The 24,431-nt window shown below is 44.7% G+C and overlaps 1 protein-coding gene and 1 non-coding gene across 2 annotated transcripts; both read right to left on the bottom strand.

The window, feature by feature from the left end:
* Positions 1-3,920: 3,920 nt before the first annotated feature.
* On the bottom strand, positions 3,921-4,021 carry LOC113175026 (small nucleolar RNA U13). Its single transcript, XR_003299924.1, has one exon. It is a non-coding gene; the product is annotated as a small nucleolar RNA U13 (small nucleolar RNA).
* Positions 4,022-13,979: 9,958 nt separating this feature from the next.
* LOC113201665 (stannin-like) lies at positions 13,980-14,240 on the bottom strand. Its single transcript, XM_026415488.2, has one exon. The coding sequence runs from the start codon at positions 14,238-14,240 to the stop codon at positions 13,980-13,982; it is 261 nt and encodes an 86-aa protein (XP_026271273.1).
* Positions 14,241-24,431: the final 10,191 nt, after the last annotated feature.

The raw sequence follows: 24,431 nt of genomic DNA, 5'->3' as shown, positions 1-24,431 counted from the left end.
GGTACCACACATAATACACCTGACAGCTTGTGCTGCCCTCTCTTTAATCACAAAAGGGCTTAGTCAAGTGTACCTTCGACTTCCTGCTTTGAACCATCTGCAAATCCAATGCTTCCTAAGAATCATAGATTACTGTTACTTTTTTATTTTTTTCTATTTTAATTTCAAGCAGACTAACCTTTGGTAAAATAATATTTGTCAGGTAAAATGCTAATGTTCTAATTCTGGAGCCTTCCCAAAGACAATAAGACTTTGATGCAACATGAAATAAAATGACAATAAAAAGATAGTTACTAGAAATTTTTTTTTTCCCAATTGAGAAACACAGTAATTTGACATATCCAACATCAAATTAAACTCTACAGACCTTGCTGAGCGGCTACTGCTCCAAAATGTGAAGAGCATCAGGGGTTTAAGGGTGAGTGAGTGAGTCCTGTCCACGGGGACATTGCTTTGTCACTCCTGCAGGGGGCACTGAGCTCACCTGATGGCTAGATGTGGGCAGGTGGATAAGGGCTGGGGTCATCACCCTTCTGTCCTGTCCCTCTGCTTCTATGTGCTTTAACACAACTCTCAAATTTAGGAAAAGAAAGTAGGTCTTAGAGTCCAATAGAGGTCACATTCTGCTACATGGACAGACATGCCTCAGAACTTAACCTGTGTGCATGTCACTAAGATCGCAGAACTTTTATTGAATATTCTTGTCCTATTTTGCTATATGAAGGGGGGTAGTGTTAGGCAGCAGAGATCAGAGTGTAAAACTCTAGTAACTGAGCCAAAGAAATGGGAAGAGACTTCTTTTCTATAATGTTCTTGATTAGCAAAAACTTCATACGTAAGTAGCAGATACTTGAAAACTATCCAAAATAACCACCAATTTTCAAGCTTTTATATACCAAAGGGAGGCAACTTTAAATAAATAAGAATAGCAATTATGAAGTTTAGTTAGGCTAACCTTTTTAGAATTCAACCATAAAAGTCAAAGTGAATCCTCGTGTTGCCTAAAGCACTACCTAGTTTTTGTGCAGAGATCTCTCTGTTGGGAGGCTGGTCATAAAATGCTGACCGGCAGGATTGGGAGGTACTGAAGGCCACCCTGCACCTGACCATACTCTGCCCATGTCATGTCTAAAATAGAAAAAGGCTGAGATCTGACCAGAGCAAGTGCGCATGTCATTCACATTTGGGGTCTTTTTCTACTCCAAGACGAGTAATAAAAAATAGGGAAGGAAGCAGCTGCTGGGTCACCTCAAGGGGGAGCCTTGAGAAGCCAGGACCTGGGGGTTCAGTGGCACCTGCTCCACAGGGGACAGAAAAGTCCTCCTGCTGTCCTTAAATCATGAAGGCTCAAATACCAGTAAAATGTGTCCTTCTGTGAGAAAAAGCTCTAAAAACTGTAATGACATGCAGATTTAAAACATTTAAAATATCCACATCAGTACAAAGAAAGTGAAAGTCTCTCTCCACAGTGAAGCAGCACCCTGCCCACCACAGTGCCATTTATGACAAGTGCTGGCCGGGGACACTGCACCCTGCCCACCACGATGCAGTTTATGACAGGTGCCGCCCCAGGTGGCCGCAGCACCTTCACAGAGGGCGGAGCCCCAGCACTGCCTGGGGGTAGGAGGCTGCTGAGCCCCCCCAGGTCCTGAGCAAACTCTTCTGGCTGCAGGGGAGGCCCCTGGAGGAATGCAGCTGGGACCTCCCAGGAAGGGGCACTGCCCCTGCCAAAGACTTGCTCCAAGAGAAAAATGCCCAGCAGGCTCTCTAATCCCTGCTGCATTTTGAGTTTGTTGTCCTTTCCCCTCTGGAATGAGATCACGGCACGACCTACGCATCCTACACAAGCTTGGAATCAAGGACCAGAAGCAAAGTGCCCAGGCTGTTAATTCTTGCGGAGGACAGGAGCTGAGGCATCACCCTCAGAGAGATGGAAATTCCCACACCGGCAGAGAGAGGCCAACCTTGGAAGAGGTCCACTTGCTGGTAAAAGCTCTCTCACACACCGCTTCAAGTTATTTTCATAACTTAAAAAAATATGTAAGCAGGAGTTTCTCTGTGATATTTGGTAGGTCTAATATCCCCACCCAGCTCTTCCCCTGGTGGAGCAAGTACTCTTTTTCTTTCCTTCACTCCTAATTCCACGTGAAGTTATATAAAACCTCACAGGGAGCCTTCCCAATCATTGCTCCCAATCTTTTTTTTTTAATAGTTGTAGTTGGGGCTGGGGTTGTGGCTCAGAGGTAAAGTGCTTGCCTAGCATGCAAGGGCACATGAAATAAAATAAAGATATTGTGTCCACCTATAACTGAAAAATAGATATAAAAAATAGTTGTAGATGGACAGCATAACTTTATTTTATTTATTTATTTTTATGGTGCTAAGGATCAAACCCAGTACTTCATGTGTACTAGACAAGTGCTCTGCCATTGCGTTACAGCCCAGCCCATTGTTTCCAATCTTTAAAACAGCTACTCAGTGTTTGATAGTCTTGAAAACACTTTGAAGAAGCAAAGCAAGTTAATCAGGAGCATTCATGGTACACTAGAGAGCCAGCTTTGCTCCAGGAAGTCAGCAGGGTCAGGGGAGCTCCACCCCTTTCCCATCTGAAGTAAGGTGGCTGGAGGAATACCCTTCACTGACCCTCACAGGTCAGAGTGTACATTCAAAGTAATCATCTTTCCTGAATTCTAGTTTTCAAAGCAATACTAAAAATGTGCAGATATGGTTCCAGGGGAATAAATATTTCAGTTCAAGTAAATTTAAAGGTAACATTCTCATTTTTTCCTAATAATGGTGTATATTTTCTTTCACTATTGTAGATGCAACAGAACATCGCGCTTGAGGTTTGTTGGGGGATCCTTAAGCTTTGTAGATTGTAAACATTTTTTTTTAAGAGAGAGAGAGAGACAGAGAGAGAGAATTTTTTTTTTTTTTTTTTTGAATGTAATGGTAGGATTTATTGAAGAAAGGTAGATCTCTTGTAGTGCAAGAGGGGACATGATAGCAGGCTTTCTCTGCCCAAGTGTGCTAATCTAGGGGTTTATATTGCCCTTGGGTCATTATGATGTGTCCACGCTTATACTGGTTAGGCTATGGAAACATACAAATGCTATTGGACCCAATTTATGCTAATTAGGGTTTGGAAAACATTAACACTGTTAGCCCCAATCCCACTCTGATTTTCCTCACTTTCATTTTCTGTATGCTTTGGGAAGTCAGAGGTTCAGAGAATTTTAATATTTATTTTTTTTTTAGTTTTCGGCAGACATAACATCTTTGTTTGTATGTGGTGCTGAGGATCGAACCCGGGCCGCATGCATGCCAGACGAGCACACTACCGCTTGAGCCACATCCCCAGCCCAGAATCTGTGCTACTTAGAAGCTGCATTCTCTATTTAAAATATATTCACTCAAGATTAAAGAGCAACACAAGAAGACTACACAGTGTACTAATTTTTAAGTCCTTTAATTTTCTAATTACTTTTTAGTTGTCAATGGACCTTTATTTTATTTATTTATATATAGTGACGAGGATCAAGCCCAGGGCCTCACACATGCCAGGCAAGTCCTCTACCAATGAGCCACAACCCCAGCCCTTAATTTCCTTTTGAAAAAAGGAAATAACCAAGGTTTGGTGATAGAATCTGATGTTCTCTTTATGGACATAGAGTAAATTAAAATGTTAAAATTTTTTTAAATTTATTTTTTAGTTGTAGTTGGACACAACACCTGTATTTCACTTGTTTATTTTTTTATATTGTGCTGAGGATCGAACCCAGGGTCTCACATATTTGAGGCGAGCACTCTACTGCTATAACTAAAAAATAAATACAAAAAATAGCCCCTAGATTTTTTTAAAATAGTTGTAGATGGGGCTGGGGTTGTGGCTCAGAGATAAAGTGCTTGCCTAGCATGTGAGTAAATGATTAATGTGCTGATGTCATAACAAGGTTTAGAGGGAGGCACATCTCACACAATAGGGTGAACACCCAATCATCATACTTATGAACTGAGGGATCAAAATGTTAGAATTTTTAACCTCTTGCAATGCTAGGGATAGAACACAGGGCCTTGGGTATGCTAGGAAGTGCTGTACCATTGAGCTACACCCCCCAGTCCTTAAAAAGGATTGTTTTAAATTTAAATGGCTCCCCAGAAGTTGCTGATGGTCCTCTATTCCCCTTCTCCCACATGCCTATGACAGGTAGCTGCATTCAAACTTCTGACTGCTTGACAACTAACCTTCTTCAGGATAAGCTCCTGCTCCAGGGGGCCACCAAAACCCAAGGGCCCAGGCTAGACTTTGGGAGCAGGAGATGTGCATGTGGGCATGTGTGTGCACCTGCTTGTGGTTGTCCTATGTCTGTTTCTGTTGAGTAGCCAAACCTGCTGCCCATCTCTGCCTGTCTGAGGGGTTCTGATGGGTCTCTGGCATCTCTAGAACACCAGTCTCCTCTGCCTGGCCTGCTTTCTTCAGTCAGCTTGAGTTGCTGATCCCAGGGACTCATCTGACACTCAGGTCTTCTCTAGTTCAGAACTGCTCTGTAAGACAGCCTAGGGCATGGCTCTGCTCCTAGGGTGGCACTAATCCTGCCTGTGGGTCCCTAACTCACGGTTGCAGGAGTGGAAATCTTCCTTTTCCTGGAAAAAGGCCCAGAGCATCTTTGCTTAGCTTTCTCACTGCAGTTCTGGTACAGCAACAATCAAACCTTTGAGGAGAGTTGTCAACATAGGTTAGCAGCAGTTATCAGAGCTAAACCAGAGACCCCACAGCTCCATTTCAAGGAACTGATGCAAGGCCTGGCAGGGAGGTGGAATTAAACAGAAGTTCACTAAAATTGTGCATGACTTTTGTGACTTGCTCTCTACCTTCATCAAGGGCTGTTTTCTCATGGAAAAGTAACGATGTTGGACAAAACTTCTTTGACCCAGTTAAAAAAATTGTTTTTATTTTAAATTCAAGCATTCTCACACACTGCTAGTTGAAATACTAGCAAGTTCACATGATACATGAACTTTGGAGTTAGACAGATGGGTTTCAAATTCAACTTTGAACTTATACAATCATTCTGTGTTATTTTTTAAAAAATAAAAGGTGAAAGATTTATATGATCTGAAAAAGAACCATGTATCCCTTTCTTTTTTTGCAGTACCAGGGTTTGAACCCAGGGGTGCTCTACCACTGAGATATACTCCCAGTCCTTTTTATTTTTTATTTTGACACAGGGTCTTGATAAATTGAGCAGGGTGACATTCAACTTTCGATTCTCCTATCTCAGCCTCCTGGACTGCTGGGATTACAGACAGTGCCACCATGCCTGAGTCCTTATTTTTAAAATAAAGATTGAGTTACTTTCTAAGATCTTTGTGAAGATGAGTTAATTGATATCTAAAGTCTATCTTAGAGTTAGCTCAATAGAAAGTAGCTATTAGAGGGGAAGGGGAGGTAGTGAGGAATGAAACTGACCAAACTTACATTATGTACATGTACACATATATCACAATAATTCCCACTATTTTTTTTAAATTTATATGTGGTGCTGAGAATCGAACCCAGGGCTTCACACATGCTAGGCAAGTGCTCTACCACTGAGCCACAATCCCAGAACATCCCCCCCCTTTTTTTTGTACTGGGAATTGAATCCAGGGGCACATAACCACTGAGCCACACTCCCAGGCCTTTTTTGAATTTTATTTAGAGACAGAGTCTCACTGAGTTACTTAAGTCCTCACTAAATTGCTAAGGCTGGCTTTGAACTTGCAATCCTCCTGCCTAAGGCTGCTGAGCTGCTGGGATTACAGGCATGTACCACCATGCCCAGCCTGATTCCCACTATTATGTATAATTATAATGTACCAATAAAGAAAATAAAAAAAAAGAAATATGACCTCTTAAAACTGAAAAAAAATGTTGATATTATTTCCTTTAAGGAAACTGACAATATGTAAGCTATAAAAATGTACATTCTTTTATCTCCCAAATGTAGTTCTGTTGTAGGGACAAATGAGGCAAGGCACCGAAGATAGCAGGAAACAGTTTTATTTGGCTGCAGCCAGGTTCAGAGGGCACAGCTTTTGCTGTAATCAATTAATCCCCTGAACCCTGAGTTCAGGGAGTTTCAGAATTTTATACCCAGCATGTAAGGGGAGGGGCTCAGAAGTTCACAGTCTGCAGAAGTTCACATAAAAACAACTTTTTCTTTCACTGTTCTGGGTAAGTTAATTCTTCAAGGACAACACCTGAGAGGGGGAGAGCTTCATCTCCCTTTTCTTTCCTTCCCCTGCCAGCTGTTACCATGGGCCCATTTGTAACTTATCTTAAAAATGTAGATATCTCTGTGAAGCCCAGCTCAAGGCCAGAGGCCTTGTTTATACATATCTTCAAAGTACTATACTGGATACATTTGTAGTAAGGGGGTATCCAGCACCTGGAGTGCTGGTATCTTCTTGGCCAGTGGCCAAGTAAATAGGGCGACCTGAAAATAGAAAGTTTATCTACAATGAACTCTTTTGCAGAGACTCTTTTGCTGACAGTCCTAAAATCCGCCATGGTGAAGAGGGCTTTTCTGTGGAGAAAGGGGGTGCCACTTTAGTTCTAGAAATATTCTGAAATAACTCAATGTAAAAATGTAATATAAAGGTGTTCACTGTAGTATTTTTACTTGTAATGGCAATACATTTGGGCCAATTTAAATGTTCTAAAATGGGAGACTGGGCAAATAAAGTACAGTAAATTGCAAAAGATGGCATACCATATGGATTTCAGAATAGCCTCATGTTTGAAAAGGACATTTAATCAGACAGTAAAATGCTTGTGGTATTTTGGTAAGTAAAAAACATAGGTTAGCTCTAGTTCTGGCAAAATGACAGATTAGACAAGGTACTTCCAAGCCTTAAGAGAGGTGTGAAGCTTCTGGCCACCACCAGTGGACAAGTTCAACAATAGAAATTCCCAAGTTACCACAATGGCTCAGTACCAGTTGGCTAGCATCAAGGAGGCAGAGCCAGGAGGTTATGTCTGACAGTAGAAACTCCAAATACAACAACCCCAACTTGAACTAGTGCTTACTGTGAATGGACAAAGCTACTGGGTAAGTCCAAGAGAAAAAAATATTGGTTTGCCACTTCTGGCAAGTGGATTTTTTAATGGAAAAGAAAAAAATTAATTTTCCTTGGTTAAAACACAAACTTAGGACTTTAAGAAAATGAAAAGACAAGTCAGTGTCTCACAGTTCTTAAAGTGATTAAGAGATCCGTTTTCTTTCTGCATAAAACAACAGAGTTTATCATTGATGTACAAATAATTAATATTCTACTTTATAAGACCATTTGATCAGTAATAACATAGTAACTGATTACAAGGAACTTCAGAACAAAATAAGAATTACTTAAATAGTAAACTGCTCTTTGTGATCCTGCAGACATAAGTTAGCCTCACAATCAGCAATGAGGAAACTGCTGGTGGGTGATGTCATCAACTGAAAACTGCCTCTCTAGGTAACATCCTACAGTGGGAGAAGCTGTCTCTCAAAAGAACGTCAAGTCTCTGAGAGAAAGACATAACCATGATCAGAGTTCCCTGCGCAGGAGGTGTCCTAGTGGCCTTAAAACGGCAGAACAAAAGCTCTCTGTGGGGTAGCTGAGAAGGGCGTTCACATTCAGGACAAGGTGCTTGGTTTGCAGTGTTACTGCTTCTCCTCCAGCCATTTCCAGGGCTGCAGGATATGGGGTGGCAAACAGGTAGGGGGCAGAAGTGCAGTGCAGGCCACATGCTGTCACTTTTGGCACAAACACTTCCCTTAGGAGGGAAGATGAACTTCATGGTGCCCTACGAGGCCCTCAGCGAGGCCAGGAAGATGGACAGTGAAGGTGGAAAGACTCTGGCCTCCACCTCCATTTCTAGTCACAGACACAGCAGCTTTCTGTAACTCTGGGGTAAGGAAAAGTTCTGATGCTTAAAGAAAGGTCTGGAAGCCTTTCCTTAAACCAGGAGGGAAGGAGCAAAATGGGGAAGACGGTGATTAAGAGGAGGACGCAAGAAAGCAAGATCAGCCTTCTCTGAGATTTCCCTTAACTCAGCCTCTGCAGCCCTGAGTCCTGACCTGGCCTTTGCTCCTGGTGCGACCTTGGCCAGGAGTTCACTAGGTAAGTCAGCAGAGCCCCCACATGCCAGAGGTGGAGCAGAGGCTCCATGGCCTCCTGTCCTGGAGCACAGGCCAGCACAAGCATGCTAGGCCCATCCAGGCTCTGGTCATCGCACAGCAGAAGGGAAGGCCCCTGCCTGTTTGCCATGTTCATCTAAGTCTAACACCCAGGTCCCACCTCCCACCTGAGGCTGCTCCAGCCTTCCACCCTCTGAGACCACCAGACTCCCATGCATTCAGTCACACAGTCCAAAGTGCCCTCAGACACTGTGCTCAGAGAGGCTATAAGGATTCTTGGCTGTAGGTTTTCATTTGGTATTTAAATGACAAATACCTAGAGGACAAAGGCCATGGTATTTCTGCCTCCACCTCCAATACTTATTGCAGTCAAAAATATTTGACCAGAAAAAATGGAAAAAACAAGTTGGTGAAAAGGCCAAACAGAAGAGATAAAGAATATGTTAAGAAGCAGAAAACAATAACAAAAAAATTACTAGAGAATGCAGACGAAGGCAGTCTGTGATGTGACATGAGACACGCCTCGTCTTCATATTTGTGGCCATTTTTACTAGAGAGCAGAGATGAACAGAGGTCAATCATGGTTTAGGAATGCCCTGGCATCAGAAATAACAAAAGGACTGGGATTGTGGCTCAGTGGTGGAGCACTTGCCTAGCACATCTGAGACACTGGGTCTGACTCTCAGCACCACATATAAATAAAAAAATAAAGGTCCATAAAAAACTAAATAATAATAATAATAATAATAATAATTAAAAAAATGCCACTCAGTTAAAAAAAAAAAAGAAAGAAGTTCTAAACGGGGCAGAAGAATACTAATCACAGGTTAGAAAAGGCAGGATTCTTCAATGTCTTTTCCAGTTCCATACTTCTGGGGTTGAACTGAAATGTTCTAGAATGGGAACTCATCAGATAGAGGATACAGAGATTAACTCCGGGTGGAGGATACCTGATTGTACTCCTCCCACTAGCTAGAGGGCATAGGGATCTACTCCCCTTATGGGTGAAGCACATGGGACCTACTTCTCTCATGGGGTGGAAAGCATGGAGATCAACTCCCCTGTGCAGCAGAGGGCACGGGGATCCACTCCCCAGACTGAATGGAAGGCACTGGAATGTACTCCCCTCACTGGGTGGAGAATGTGAGGATCTACTCCTTGTGTCAAGTGGAGGGTACAGGGATCTACTCCCCTCATGGGGTGGAGGATGCAGGGATCTACACCATCATTGGGCATAATGCCCTCATTATGAAGTGGAGAGCACTATGATCAATGACCCACACTGAGCAGCAGGCACTGCCAACAAGATGAAATGTCTTCCAGGTCCCAAGAGCTGGGATCCTGGCCAGGTTCTGTGTAGACAACCACCTATACAAGGCTGGGTTTGTAGCTCAGTGGTAGAGCACTCACCTAGCATGTGTGAGGTACTGGGTTTGATCCTTGGCACTACGCAAAAATAAATAAATAAAATAAAGGTATTGTATCCATTTACAACTAATTTTTTAAAAATAATACATACTATATGATTCCATACATATAAATCTAAAAAATATAAGTGAATCTGTAGTGACAAATAGAATATGAGTGGTGACCGTGTGACTGGGTTTTCTGGATTGTTTCAACACACTAAATTGCACCCTTTAAGTACACACCATTTATTTTCTTAAATTATACCTCAATAAGGCTGTTGATGAACATTAATTCCAGACTTTCCTGTTCTCCAAAGCCCTATTTTAGGCTTTCCCCCTCAGGAGTTCTCATAGTTTTCCCCCATCTTTGGTTATTCTCTCTTCCCCTTTTCTTATGTGAACAACAAAAATTCTCTCTTCATTTCATGAACAATTCTGCTTTTGTCTTTAACTCTTGTGACCCCAGCTCTGATTTGGACCCCTGGCACTTATCCATCTTGTGATTAAGACCAGAAGTTCTAGAGCCAAAGCATATGGATTCAGAAGCACTGCTCTCCTGCTTCTTAGCTGGGAGCTTCAGCAAGTGGCTTACATCTCCACATGTCAGTCGCCTTTTTACAAAATGATGAAATTGATAAAACTCATGTCATACAATTTGCTGTGAGGGTTAAATAATTAAAATGAGAGAGATGTAGACTAATACATGGCACTTGGTAAATATTCCATACATGTCACCTACTATTATTACTTCTATGATGAAAGGTATTTTTCCTAAGCTCAGTTAGTTATTACCTTAGGAGAAATTATGACAAATGCTGAGGAGCATTTGCTTTCCCTTCTGCCCTGAGCCAAGAGCTCCAGTTGCATGCCCCAGCCCCAACAGGCACCTCCAGCAGCCTCTTGCTGCAGATCACTCTGCAGCCACCTCATGATGGCAATTGCAAAGACCATGACAGAAGTATTCATAAGTGGCACAAATCATTGCCTGATCTTCCATCCCAAACAGATACTTAGCTCTTGTCACATTGACACATTTTGACCCAATTTTATGCTTCATTTACACACATTTAGCTCCAGGAAGTAAAAATCCTTCCTCTTCTTTCCAGGTCTGGGCACCTGTCTGTGGTTGTCTGGAGGGTTGGTGATGTCACCTGGATGTCTGCCACAGTCATGTTTGCTGCTCCAGGGCTGTGGATGAAGTACTAAGCCACATGACACAAGTCATGTCAGGGTTCTGCATTTAGACCTTCTATCTACTAACATGAAGTGTTGATTCAGTGCTTGAGTACGGGGCTGTGTAGTGTCTTTATTCTTATATCATTATTTTATCATCAATTCAAAAAAGCATGCATATTTTCCTATTAATTCCTTTTCCTTTTATTTTCCATTTATTTTTCTTTCTTATTACAGCTGATACAAACAAAGTTTTATGCTTCTCTCTTAACTACTCTAAACTAAAATGTGGAACACATGAAAAACACTTTGAGACCTGGTTAATTTGATTGAAATTTCTATCATATCCATGCTGTGTGATTTTTTGAGAAATAATTGTAATTTGAGTTTATTTCACTTTTATACAGAATATTTTTTCAGTGTTATTTCCAAATCCTTCTGTATTCCACACCAGAGACAACCTTTTTTCTGGAATGTATTAGATACTGTTTTAGGTTTTGTGAGCCGAGGGGAAAAATCATTATTATGTGAGCACTTATAAAAGGAGAGAAAAATACAAATTTCCAAGAGATTTTTTTTAATTGGGAATATATTTATGCAAATTTTATTGAAATTTATTGTAAATAAAGATTTTCTCAGTGGTCTAGAAAATCAACTTGAATGTCATTCAGCTTTTATTGAACAGGGATGACATCCCTTCCACTTATTGCACAAACTTGGTAGCTTTGAGAGAAAAACAGTAGCACAGTCCATTTGAAGATCTGTCTGAAAAATCAGTCCATATTTGAGTGGCTCAGTGTCAGAGCGTTCCCTCCCGCTGCCCTACTGTTGCTTCTGCCATGACATGGAGGGGGAAAGGTTAACTCTTGACTGTCTTAGAAGACTTGAACACAATAGTTGGGCTATTGATAAAGAATTGAGAGAGGTCATAATTTACTAAGCCATTGGAGTGTGTGGCTTGGGATCTATGCTTTAAAAACGTAGCCATTGATAATGAGAGACAGCCACTGTGTGTTGCTCTCCAGTTTCATGGGCATCGTCATGCTCCTCCCAGACACCCCACCAGCGCCCCACTGGGCTTGCCCCTTATCCGGCACTGCCCCTGGCCAACTCAGGCTCTACAGATGTGGCTGGCTAATGGAGGGGCAAGAGGACCTCCAAAGTGAAGCTGATGAGCGAGCAGGGCTAGTCATCTCCAAACAAACTCAGCGGCACAGTGAGAACTGCAGGTGCCAGAGTGAAGTCAGCTGAGGGATCAGGGTCAGAGGCTGAAGGTGCAGATCCCGCCACTCATGCAGCTGAGGCTGTGGGCCACCAGCCTCAAGAGTAGTGGGAGCCAGCCAGGAGGTTGGAAGGGAGAGGGGTGGATCCAGCACCTCAGCCTCACCCAGCTGCCCCCTTCTTTTGTCAGCACTTTTGGGCCTCCTGTCCTCCCCTCTGGTCCTGGCTGCAGTGGCTGGGTGGCCTCTCCCAGCCTCTGCCCCACCTGATTGCCTCCACTTAGGCCCAGCTGTCCCTCTACCACCTCTTCGCCACTGCGCCATCTGTCAGGGGCAAGGGCATTTCCTCTCCTGCTCTCTGGTGCATCTCCACTGCCTGCAGCACAGATGGCCTAGTCAGCCACCCCTCCCCACCCTGCCCCAGGCCATTGCTTCGTGTCTGATGCTGCTAAAAAGGAGGCTCCCTACAGCTCCCAGGGGCTCTAGAGAGTGGATTAGCTCAACAGGGGAGTTGCCTCCAGCAGGGCCAGGAGGCCAGAGCTGTGCCTCCCACTATGCTTGCTGCTTGCCAGCAGCTCAAGTGCATGGGGCCAGCACTCCAAAGTCATGCCAGGGCTGGCCTCCGACTGGTGACCCAGGATGACACTTGAGCCACATTTTGGTGATGATGTAGAATGTGCATACAGTGGTTGGATTAAAAACCTGAGCTAGCTCACATGGGACAGCTAGCTCACAAGAGACGTAGGCCAGCCCCACTGAAAGCCACCAACTCCTGCCCATGAGAACCAGTTCCTGAACTTGAAATTCACCCCCTCTTCCTGTGCTAAGCACAGGCTGGCAGGGAGCATCTGGTGGCTTCTTGGTGAAGCCACACACCACATGCAGGGCCTTTGAAGAGATCAGGGACTTTTGAGATGGGCCACTAAGGAAAATGAAATCCAATACCCAGCAGGTGGGCGCTCACCAGAGAGGAAAGGGGGCTAACTTGTGAAAAGGGAAGAGGGGGAAAAAAGCCAAATCTCCACCTCCTCCCCTCCAGTGCAGAAAATATTAAATACAAAAACAAAACCAAAAACTTGCTCCTGGGCCAACTGGGTCTCAGCTGACAGTAGCCACCAGAGCTCTGGTGCTCCTCTGAGGATCAGTGACTTCAGCAAAGCCTGTGTCAAGATGGGGTACTCAGCATGCTCACAACCAGGGGGGGCAAGACACTGCTCTGCTACTAAGACGCCTGGCAGCCCTCCAGACACGTGCCCTGACTCATCCTTCACTGGCTCTCAAGCAGGTACGTAGCTTCCTTGCAATAAGCTGCCATCAATGGGCGCAGTTAACAGTTTAACAGCTGCATCTACCTGGAGGAAAGAGGGAGGGGGCGTGGCTCTTCATCCACTACCAGCCAGAGAGACATCACCAAAGCACCCAGAATGGTCAGCCAGAGACTTCAAACTGACGTCTCACTTCTTTTACATACAGGCAGGTAGGCATCAGAGACTCCTGCCAGGTTCAACCCTGGGCCTTACACGTCCAAGACCCTCCATGGTCTTGCCTCTGCTCATGGTGAGTACGGCCATCCATAATCAACTGGTCCCATGTGCTCAATATGGTATTTTTAAAATTCAGCAAAAAAAGGCTTTAAGGCTTTAAGCACGTGCTTCTGGGGCCTATGTACAGTTCACAGGTTTGTTAGTTCATGCATTACAGTAGTAGCTCTGTCAAAAAACAGGCTCAGCTAAACATTCAAGTAACAAAAGCACTAGGGGGCCACAGCCCCAGCGTGGCCCCAGCAAGGTCAAGCCTGTGCACTGCCTGCAATGGGCAGCCCCACCAGGAGGCCAAGGGGAAGCCCAGGACAGCCAGGACCCTGGAGTCAGTGCATGCAATGGCCAAGCCTGAAGAGGCCATGCCAGCAAGCATCAACCCTTCCTCTCAGACAGCAGCATATCTGTGTGGTTCTGCCCCTTCTGGTGCGGCTTGGCTGGCTGCAAACAGGACTGGAAGCCTCGAAGCCCAGATCAGCCGTGCACCTCTGGGCCGCTGGAGGTCATCAGCTTGGCCTTCCTCTCCACACACGGTCCCTTGGCTGAGTACTGCACCAGCAGGAAGGGCTCCTTGGTCTCGCCATCGCCCACAATGCTCTCCTCCGACTGGCTGATGTGCTGTAGCCGCAGGTAGCACCAGCAAACCAGGATCAAGGCCCCCAGTGCAGCAATGGCGATGAGGATGACAATGACCGTGACCATGCCTGTGGTGGGGCTGTGGTCCATGATAGACATGGTCAGTGCTCCTGTGGCTTCCTCAGCAGGAAGCTCCTGGGGCGGCTGGCTCAGTGAGGCTGGAACTCCAGCTGGACGTGAGGGTCCATGGCGAGGCCTGCAGCCGGCCCGATCGCCCCGCAGCAGTCCGGCTGGTCCGGCTCTGCCCGCCCGCCAGCCCAGTCCCGCCGCCGCGCACGTCGGGACGCAGGAGCCCGGCTCTGCGGCGGGCGGAACGCCACCCGCCTTCCAAGAGATTTTAACTGGTGGAATTAAAATATAGTAACAATAATTGCATATAGTATGTTTATCTTCATTTATATTTTGGGGACCATCCTGGGGATGGATCCAAGGGCCCTTTATGCACTAGGCAGACGCTCTTCTTCTGAGGTCCACACTCAGTCCCAGAGTGCAGCATTTTTAGGTGATGTTGCTTAATTCAGTGGTCACAGCTCATGTTTCCTGGTATCCAACTGGTGGCACACATGCATCTGTAAAAACCAGTCTTAGCTGGTACACAGACATAATTTGGCCCTTAATTTGATGACCCCTGATCTAAACTCCAGCTCCCCTGAATTTGGCTTGCCTCTTCAAGGTAATACAGGGCAGATTTATTATAATTTTTAGAATAGCTGATTGAGTGATAGCATGTGGGATGCCACCTCTGAATTATTGGAGCTTATTTGAGGTCTTCACTTGGCCTGGAGCCAAGGAGACTTAGGTTTGGCATTGCAATCTACTTTGTGGCCCCTCCCACTCAATGGACTGCACAGTGCATGGGACCTCTGTTTCCGCTTGGCAGGGAGACCATTCTGTAGCTCCAGAGTGGGGTGTAACCCATTGGAAACTGGACTGCTCACCTCCTACCTTATTTGGCAAAGAACATTCCATGGAAAACCTTTGATGCCACTTGTCATCATGCCTGATCCTCTGTGTGATCCTTACAACTCTCAAACTCTACTGCCTCATCTGGACCTTGGTGAGAGCTGCAACTTCTCCCTAAGACCCTCTCCTCAACTTGTCGTCCACTCCACGCCAGAAAATGCCTGCCTTGGTTCTGGACCTGATCACTGAAGTCTAAGTGAGTGAGCATCTGCTGGACTAAAGCCTAAGGCTTGAGACTTTTGAACTTAGCATGCAGAGGGAATGTCTATCATTAGCCTGTCATGATTAAGTATGTTTGCAGTGCTTAGAATTAATCTAGAATTGTTTGCTGTGAATTGATTATGTCTATTGCAGTGCCTAGCATTAAGGATTGTCATTTTCTTGATTAAGAACCTATAGAGTGAAATTGTATTGAGTAATTTGAGTGAATAAAGCATTGAAAGGGGCAGAAGTACATGGACATTCTTTATTTCTCCCCTTGACTGCATATGTCGCAATTTTGCCTACTCGTGACAGAAACCAAATCCAGTCTCAAAGGTGTGTTTTGAATCAATCTTAGCCTCCCATCTCACTGTTAGTCTCCCTCAGGTCCAAGAAGATTAACAGATCTAAAGGAGAAAGCAGGAAAGCAGAAAGGATGAAGACTCCCTGACAGGTCCTCACAGAGGCTTTGTATTAGTCAGTTTGTTGCTGAATTTGGGAGGCTTCCTGCCTACTCATATCTTCTAGAAGTTTCCATACATATTTTTTGCACATCACCTTAGCAATTTTGCCACTTGTATTACTTTTTTGTTTGCTTATTTTTCTTAAGTTATACTTACAAAATATCTTGCCTGTTATACTTACAAAAATGTATTTAAAACCTGAACTTTTTATAACAATTGTCAATCAAAATGAGTTCCATTTGCCTCAATTAACTTCAAAATTACATAGAACTACTAGAGCAGTTATTGGCAGTTACAGTGCACCATTCAAAATCATCTCACATCTGAGGAAGGGTGTTCAGACTCAGTATGGATAATCAGAGCTACCAAGTCACACTAGAACCCAAATGCCCCCTCTGCTCCTCTGCCACATGCAGTTTTCCAGGCATGCCTGCAATCTCCCTTGCACTCTGAGAGCAAGGTGAGGGAGGTCCCAGCTCCTCTCAACCAGGAGACCAGGATGTTCTGCCCCAAATGTGGCCAAGTGCACACATCCCATCACCAGACTCCTGGTCCTGGCCACTGCATCCTTAGTTTCCAAACACATACCCTTGCAGACATATGATCTTATTTGGGGCTGTGGTCCCTTCCAGCACCTTCTTGCCTGATCACTGAGTCATGTCATAACTCCCAACATAACTCTTCTGTGATTATTTCTGGGTAAGTGCTCTGGGAAGAAGAAAACAATCTTGCATAGTGTCCCCAGAAAGCCAGTCTGCACTAGGCTGAGCACAGTCACATATTTGCCCACTGTCTTTCTGTCTAGCTGCTGCTCAACAGAGACTAATCTCCATGGAAAGACAGAGGAGCCACCAACTCCAAAGGCAACATGAGAGCCTGCAGGAGAAGCCCCTTACACACACAGAGGGAAGCCAGCCATGGGGGGCCCTGTCTCCCACTCTGCACAACCAGCTGGGGCAGAGCTATATTGGATCATTGTCCCTTGACTCCTGGCACAAGATCAGTTTTTATTCAACTGAGACTGTTTCCACCTCAAATTACATTGAGCTTCTAGCTCCAAGGACAGAGAATGAAAACCCCTCACTCTATAATCTAGTCCCTATGGTATGGTCATGCAGTCACAATGACATTCTCTCACATGGTAGATGAACCACTTTACCTGCTGGACTCTAATAATCCTATAGAAGTAGACATCAGAGGCTTGGGTCACCTCAAATGATTCCCAACAGCCCCACCCCACCCCACCCTCATCCTGAAGACTCCAAGACTTTCCACCCTGTGGATGGGGAAGGGTTCACTTGACTTCTTAAACCAGATGCTGCACATAGACTAAATTTCACCTCTCTCAGAAAGCAACATGGAGTCGTTGTGTCTTCCAGGAGCCAGGCTGTGGCCTGGGCTCTTTTCTCTCATAATGGGGTACTCCCTGCTTCTCAGCTCTATTTCACAACTGAACTTTGGTCTGGCCATCGCTGGTTCCTCTCCCAGTTCTAATGGTGAATGGCCAGGAGGGGGCGCTGCTTCCCACCTTCTTCATTCAGCACAACTACCCCAGGAAGAGAGCTAAATAGGGGCAAAAGACACAAAGAGGCTAAGGGGACACAGATCATTCAAGGGCAGAGCTTGTGTCAAGGAGACAGGATCCAAGGAAGTCTGGTCTTATGGGAAAGGGATGGGAGAAAACCCAAATCCTCCCCCATTCAAAAACACTTCCTCTACCCCCACTCTGTTTTTACTATTTGGGGTAAGATCTTTACATTTTACAGATTATTTTTATACTGGCTAAAAACTCGTAGGAACTGCAATATTCAAGAGGAGCAATATGGCTTGATCAACCATGGTACATCTTTTCTACAAGCTCTTTTGCAGAATTAAGAATGATGGTTGAAAATTATGGATGGTTCAGTAACTCAGATAATGCTCAAATGTAAAAAAAAAATAGTGCATTGTGTGTGTGATGAAATTACTACTGTGCTCTTTGAGGCTGCACTTCTTGAGCTAAAGGTCTCGAAGCATATACAACTGCGCTGGTGCTAGTGAACTTCTGGGATGGTGTGTAAAAATATAGAAAGATATGATCCAATTACAGTCCCTGTTCCCACTCAGAGCCTCAGAGCTGCCTGGACACCCAAGCCTAACTCTTTCCTGCATGCCCTACACAGCTGTCACTGAGAACTCGGGCTAGAAAGCTCTTCCATGTGTGTTCAGCATGTCCTGCCTTTTGGGAGTTGCCATGCCAAGAAGAATGGCTCTGGATTTTGCAAAATCCAAGTGATCTTGAGGGTTTTTCCCCCTAAATATTCAGGCTTGGACATTCCTATGGGGCTGAATGTGTCAATGTTGCCTGGACATTGAGCCCTGACCCTGGTCTCAGGGAGTTTACCATCCATGGAGAATATTTACAAGTGAACACTTTGCTTTTGGCTGCTCTTCTAGCATTGTAAGGGCACCAGATCATGCTGCCAGCTACTGCCATAGTTCTCTGAGTCTCTTTCTGTATCTCTGCTGCCTGACCCCTCATCAGGACCCCACCAGGGAGTTCCTTCATCAGCACTGTTTAAGGCCATATGTTGATGTGCTGTTGTTAACACTAGGATGAAACTAAAGCCTGGTCCCCTATTGTCATTGCTTCTTATTGAGACTGCTACTTGCACTGTCCAAAAAATCCTAGGACAGAGCAAGCCATGTCTGCCATGCCAAGAGTCTGTGCTAACCTTCAGCACAGCACCCAGCCCAATGTGCCCAGAAGAGATGACTGCATTGATTGAATCTCAATAAGCCAAGACCTCAAGTTGTGACTCCCAGAGGTACATGGCATGCCGAGGCTTGAAGGATATTGGACACATTTGTTACCAGTCTGAGCTTGGCTTAGCTGGGGAAATGGCCTTCAGGGAAATAGCCTTAGTAAGTGCCCATTCCTCTCACCAAGACCCAAGGACCATGCCTAGCTCCCGTTAGCCTACACTTCATGGGGGCAGGCACATTTTCTGTTCTGCCCTCTGGCTCCCTTCCCTCTTCTCACCCCATATTCATTTTTCTCATCATCAAGGGTGAGGCATCTGTGTACTGGGCATCCATGAATCCTGGGCATGTGCCTTAAGTTTCCCAGTCAATGCTTCAATAGAAACATTGTTCTCATTTCATAAATGGAGCAAACTGATCCCCAAAATACATTGGTTAAAATGCTGTTACTGACAAACAAAATTTAAAAATTATTGAAAAGGGCCAGTCGTGGTGGTGCACGCCTGTAATCCCAGGGGCTCAGCTGAGACAGAAGAGTCATGAGTTCAAAGCCAGCCTCAGAAGTGGTGAGGTGCTAAGCAACTCGGTGAGACCCTGTTTCTAAATAAAATACCAATAAGGCTGGAGATGTGGCTCGGTGGTTGAGTACCCCTGAGTTCACTCCCTGGTACAAAACAAAAACAAAAACAAAAACAAAAACTGAAAAGTAACAAGGAACCAAATTGAAGGCATCATAGCCTGATGATGAAATGTCTCTAAATACACTCCAGTATTTTCTGAATCTCTCCCACAGTGGAGGCTGCCAAAGGTGTCAGAGACTGAGAGGAAGGTAGAGGTTCAGGGTGCAGCACAGAGGAGCCGAAAGGACCCCAGGCCCAGCTGCATCATCCAATATGAAGGGATCCCAGGGAGTAGGGAGTCTCAAGGTCTCCCATATTTAACTAGGGCAAAGAGAAGCAGGGTGCATTTTAGTGGATTAGTGAGTCTTTATAACTTTATCTATTGGCATGATATGGGATTATTTACAAAATTAGGAAAGTCTGGAATCAGCTTTCCTGGACTCATATTGAAAGTCAAATATTTTTTTCTTAAGTTAGAGACCCTTGTGCCCCTCTTGATGATACATCTTCTCTGTGTTATGTGACTTTTTGCAGCACTGAAATTTGGGGAGCAAGGCAGCACACAGCTCCCTTTGAAACAGACCAGCTCTGTTTGCATCAAGACAGGCAGGGGTGGGCAGTGCATGATGCTGTGTTTTCTCTTGTAAAGTGCAGAGTGTCCAGCTGCAATTAAGGATGCATGCTGGACAGGGCCTCTGAGGTTTTTTAGAAAGGCAGGTGTGCACCCACTACCTGGGATCCCTGTGACTGGCGGGAATCAGGGAGAGCTCTAAGGTTGGCCTCAGTTTGTGCAAGGCTGTCCTCATGTGGCCATCACAGGCATTTCACTTCAAAAGTGGCCCAGCACTGAGCCAGGGAGCCCAGGCCCAGCTGGGTTTTACATTGGTACATGGCGGGTTTTTCTCTTCTATGATGATGGCGGTTTTCTGCCTCCAGACAGAACATGGACTCAAGATATGGATTAAACTCGGTTTAGTTTAGTTGGGTTCTCATGTTGCCTTCGAGGTCTGAGTCTTCCCCAGGGCACCTGCCAGGCCTGCCGTTAGCCTCCACTGAGGTGGGCAGTGACACACTGACAGCTTCCCAAGGGGCAGAAAGGCCATTTCTGTTTGTACCATTTTGCATGGAGAAGCAGATGACAAGTCAACATCCCAAAGGACACTTTAGGGAGGTCTTAGTACAGGAAGAGGTCCAGGTCATTTCACTTTGAGGAAGCGACCTCAATTTCTCGGTGTTAGGACCCAAAAGAACATAGAACTCTGGTGATCAGGCACATGCATTCTGGAGACAGTCAGTTCCCTATTGAGCTCACGTGAAGGGAGATGCACAACAGAGCAGGATTTTTTTTTTTTTTTTAGTTGTAGGTGGACATTTATTTATTTATTTTTATGTGGTGCTGAAGATCAAACACAGAGCTTCGCATGTGCTGGATGAGTGCTCTCCCACTGAGCCACAACCCCAGCCCAAGATGTTTTCTTGATGTGTGCAAACCTTCCAAGGTTCTAGGCCCCAAAAGTTTAGAGTGGGAGCATTTTCACATGTCGACTCAGCCCTGACCCAATACCCTTGTGGCCGCTTATCAGGAGGCACCCACAGGTAAAAGAGCAGCCCAGAGAGGACCAATCCAGGCCAGTCCTGTGATCACCCCTGGGAAGTCCTTTGGCTCTCTCTCTCTCTCTCTCTCTCTCTCTCTCTCTCTTTCTCTCTCTTTCCCTCTCCCTCTCCCTCTCCCTCTCCCTCTCCCTGTGGTGGGGGAGACTAGGTGACCTACAATGTCAGGAGTAGGGTATCTCATGTTGAAACTGGCAGAATGTTCATGTTTGCACCACTGGACATGCCTGGTAGGGTGGATATTAAGTATTAAATCCTAGTTTTGCTACACAAATATTTATCCAGATGACCCAGCGTCACCACTGTATGGAGGACTATGTACATATTCACATTTACCTGATCTGGGTATAAAGATTTTCAATGAAAGTATCCCCTGTGGAGTCAGCCAGGATGGTCGGTGTTAATTTTTGGCCTACATGTAAGACAATCTCTTTGCGAGTTCCATGCAGCCCCTTGTTAATTCCGTCTCCTTGGGGAAAGAGGAAGTTCACCACATCATGAACAAGGATATCTCTGGTCTGAGGTTAGATGAGCCTACTGGGGAAGGGTCTCCATGGCAGGAACGGGAGATTTCTAGGATAGGCCAGGACAAATGGCCAAGTGTGGGGACTCCTCCAGTCTCTGTCTGAGGACTTGAGAACTTGAGTGACCTACATTCCCATTGCCCAAGAAATCTAGACTGCATTCCTCCCTCTGGCAACTGAATAGGTGTAAATCTCCAGATTGCACACTTGGAGAAATAACAGAGAAAACATTTTCACATCATTTTCAATGTTTACTGGGCCCTGAATGTTCCTTTCCTGTGGCTACTGTTTTCATTTTAGCTACCTGCCCCAGGTAGCCCATGTGCCAGTCATCTCCACTTTACTTACACTCCTTTACAAGACTTAAAAACTCACACCTTTGCCAGGAAAGTGTTGGGACAAAGAGGAGTGAGGGTTGCACAAACAATTGAGGTAAAAGTACTCTCTGAGTTTTTCAGGACTGTGCCACACCACAAAACAAATCTCTAAAGCCCCATCAGGCCAGCAGCTGTGTCCTCACCTGCCTTCATAATGTTCCAGTGAGAAATGTCATTTCTTGCAGCAGTTCAGCCTTTCAGTGCTGGTGGAATGTGACGCGATTCAACTGCATCTTCATTCAGACACGCTGCAGGGACAGAGTATGTGTGTCCTAGTGGGCTGCCTCAGTACCATATGGCATCAAAAGACAATGCCCAGATGGGGTTTTAGGACAGAAGTTTATTTGCCCTAATTCCCAAGGCTACATATCAGGGTGCTGCCTGGAAGGATTTCCTTTCAGGCCCACTGTTTGACATCGAGATTTCCATCTTACGTCTATGTTTGCATGACATTTCCTGTGCTTATCTTCATCCTTATTGCCATTTCCTATAAGGGGAAAATATTAATTGGATTAGACCTCACCCCAACTAACTGGATTAACACTGATCATGTCTTCATGAGCCGTATATTCAAATAGAGTCACAGTCTGAGGCACTGGTACTTAGAACATCCACTATGAGATTTGGGGAGAGGACACAATTCAGCTGATGACCTAAAACAGTCTCCTGCTGAAGACAGGCTCCCAGGAAAGGCAATACTGAGTGAAGAAATATGCACAGAGAACAATTTAATAGCCACAGTCAGATTACATCACAAAGAGCTGCAGAAGTTACATTGCCACCAGAAATCTCTGACTGTGGCTGCTTCTCTGCAGCCAGGATTCCCTGGGTGTTGGCAATTATTATTTTTTTTTTTGGGCTAATCTCCTATCCATGTGGCAAATAAAATCCACACTGCTCCATTCTTTTCCAATTTCCCAACTGACAAACTTGAGTCACTTTCAGTTCATTCTCAGTCATTTGGACTTTTTCTCCCCAGAGTTGTCCTCAGGTTCTGGGCCCCGTAATGTGCTTTCTTGCACCCTATGGTCTCCATGCATTTGCCTCTAGGAGGAATCTGGGCTGACAAAGCTTTGCTTCTGAAGACTTTCCATAACATAAAAGAAGGACAAAGAATTGTATCTCTTAAGTCAAAGAGACCTCCTGGGAAGTCTTCTCTAGGCTTTCTGTGTTTCAAAAATACAGGACTTGGTGGTCTTTCACAGCCCTCTAGATCAGCCTGTTTTATAATTGATAAACCCTGATTAAATGGACAACATTTTCTTTTTTTTTATTGTTGGTTGTTCAAAACATTACATAGTTTGGACAACATTTTCAATATCAACCTATATTGTGTTGTGTAAATGTGGGCTGAGATTAATTCTAGCTAATGTTTACCTTTGATATAAACCAAACCAGGATTCCCTGGATCCTGGAATGGGAACCCCAAGATGACTCAGACATATGAGAAGGTTCTGTTTGTGTTACAATATGTAATATATAGTACTATTATATGTGTGTGTTTAATACACACACACACAAATATCTCTCAAAAATTCAGTTATTTGAATAATTGTCACTTTTCAAGTCTGAAGAGAACAAGAAATATTGCATAAACCTTGTGGTCTGGTGGAGGATTTTTGGCTTTGGAATGAGATGTAGCTCATCAGGATTACCAGCCTAGCTGCTTATCAGTGTGGGCCTTTGACCACAGGAGGAAACAGATATCACAGCCTGGCCATTAGGTCTAAGGCCAAATTGCCAAATTAGAAGTTTGCATTTACAGTATTTAAACTATGGAGTCAAGGCTGTGGACAGATTGCAGGGTATGTGTCCTTCACCTCCTGGGACCCCATTTTCCTTTGTTTGCTGTCTGATTTCTGCAATCGGAAAGAACCTGTGACCAGCATCAAGTGGACACTTCCTGGTTGGAGCTCCCTGCTCTCACTCAGGGCATTGTGTCTCCTGCTCTTTAGACCTGAGAAGAAATACTAGTAAGCAACTGTATCCCTCAATGCTAGCATATAGAGGGTTAGACCAGGCCCCTTACCTCCCTAATGGAGGGCACCCATGGCTCTCAAATCAGGAACGTGGCTGCTGTGAACTGAGATATGCTGGAGAGAGATTTGAGGGTGTTGTTCCAAATAACATATACTTCACTAGTAGTATTTCTTTAATCACATAAAGGTAATATTCTGGATATATTGGGTTATGTTATTAAAATAAATTTCAACTGTTTCTTTTCTTTTTAAATGTAAATACTAGAAAAAAAACCTGTGCTTTGCGTATGGTTTTCATGGGATATTGTTGCTTTAGCAGTTTACTTCCCAGTTCAAAGTTCAATCTGTCTCCTCACAAGAGCAGAGAGCAGAAAAGTTAAATGACATTTTACAGTAACTGTCATTATATTCTTTTCATTTATGAATAATATGGCAACATATACAATCCATAAGTTGAGAGGACCTCATATGCAAGTGCATATGTTATGATGGTTGGGCTTGACCCTGCTTCTGGGAGAAAAATTTCCCTTAAAAATCACTGCAGCCTGGAGCTCTGGAGTGTGCTTTCCAGATCTCAAAGGAAAAAAAAAAAAAAAGAAAGCTGCAGCCTGTCATTCTGGCCTCATGCATGCCTGGATTGGTTGTCCTTTTCTGTCACTCAGAAGGCAGGCTCACTGGGCTCACACTCAGGGGGCGCTGTCTGCAGCCGTGTCCAATGAGGAGCGCGTAGTGTAGTGAGCGCTGTCCAATCCTGCTCACGGCCGGCGAGGAGGGCGGGCTCTGCAATCCAGCCGAGGCGCTTTTTCCGG

This window comes from Urocitellus parryii, chromosome 13, assembly GCF_045843805.1.
Source record: "Urocitellus parryii isolate mUroPar1 chromosome 13, mUroPar1.hap1, whole genome shotgun sequence".
NCBI classification, from domain to species: Eukaryota; Metazoa; Chordata; class Mammalia; order Rodentia; family Sciuridae; genus Urocitellus; species Urocitellus parryii.
Note: the sequence above shows the minus strand (reverse complement) of the source record. Positions and strands in the feature narration are given on the sequence as shown.

Coding starts and splice junctions, on each gene's coding strand:
- LOC113201665 (XM_026415488.2), bottom strand. CDS start 14,240: ATGTCTATCATGGACCACAGCCCCACCACAGGCATGGTCACGGTCATT.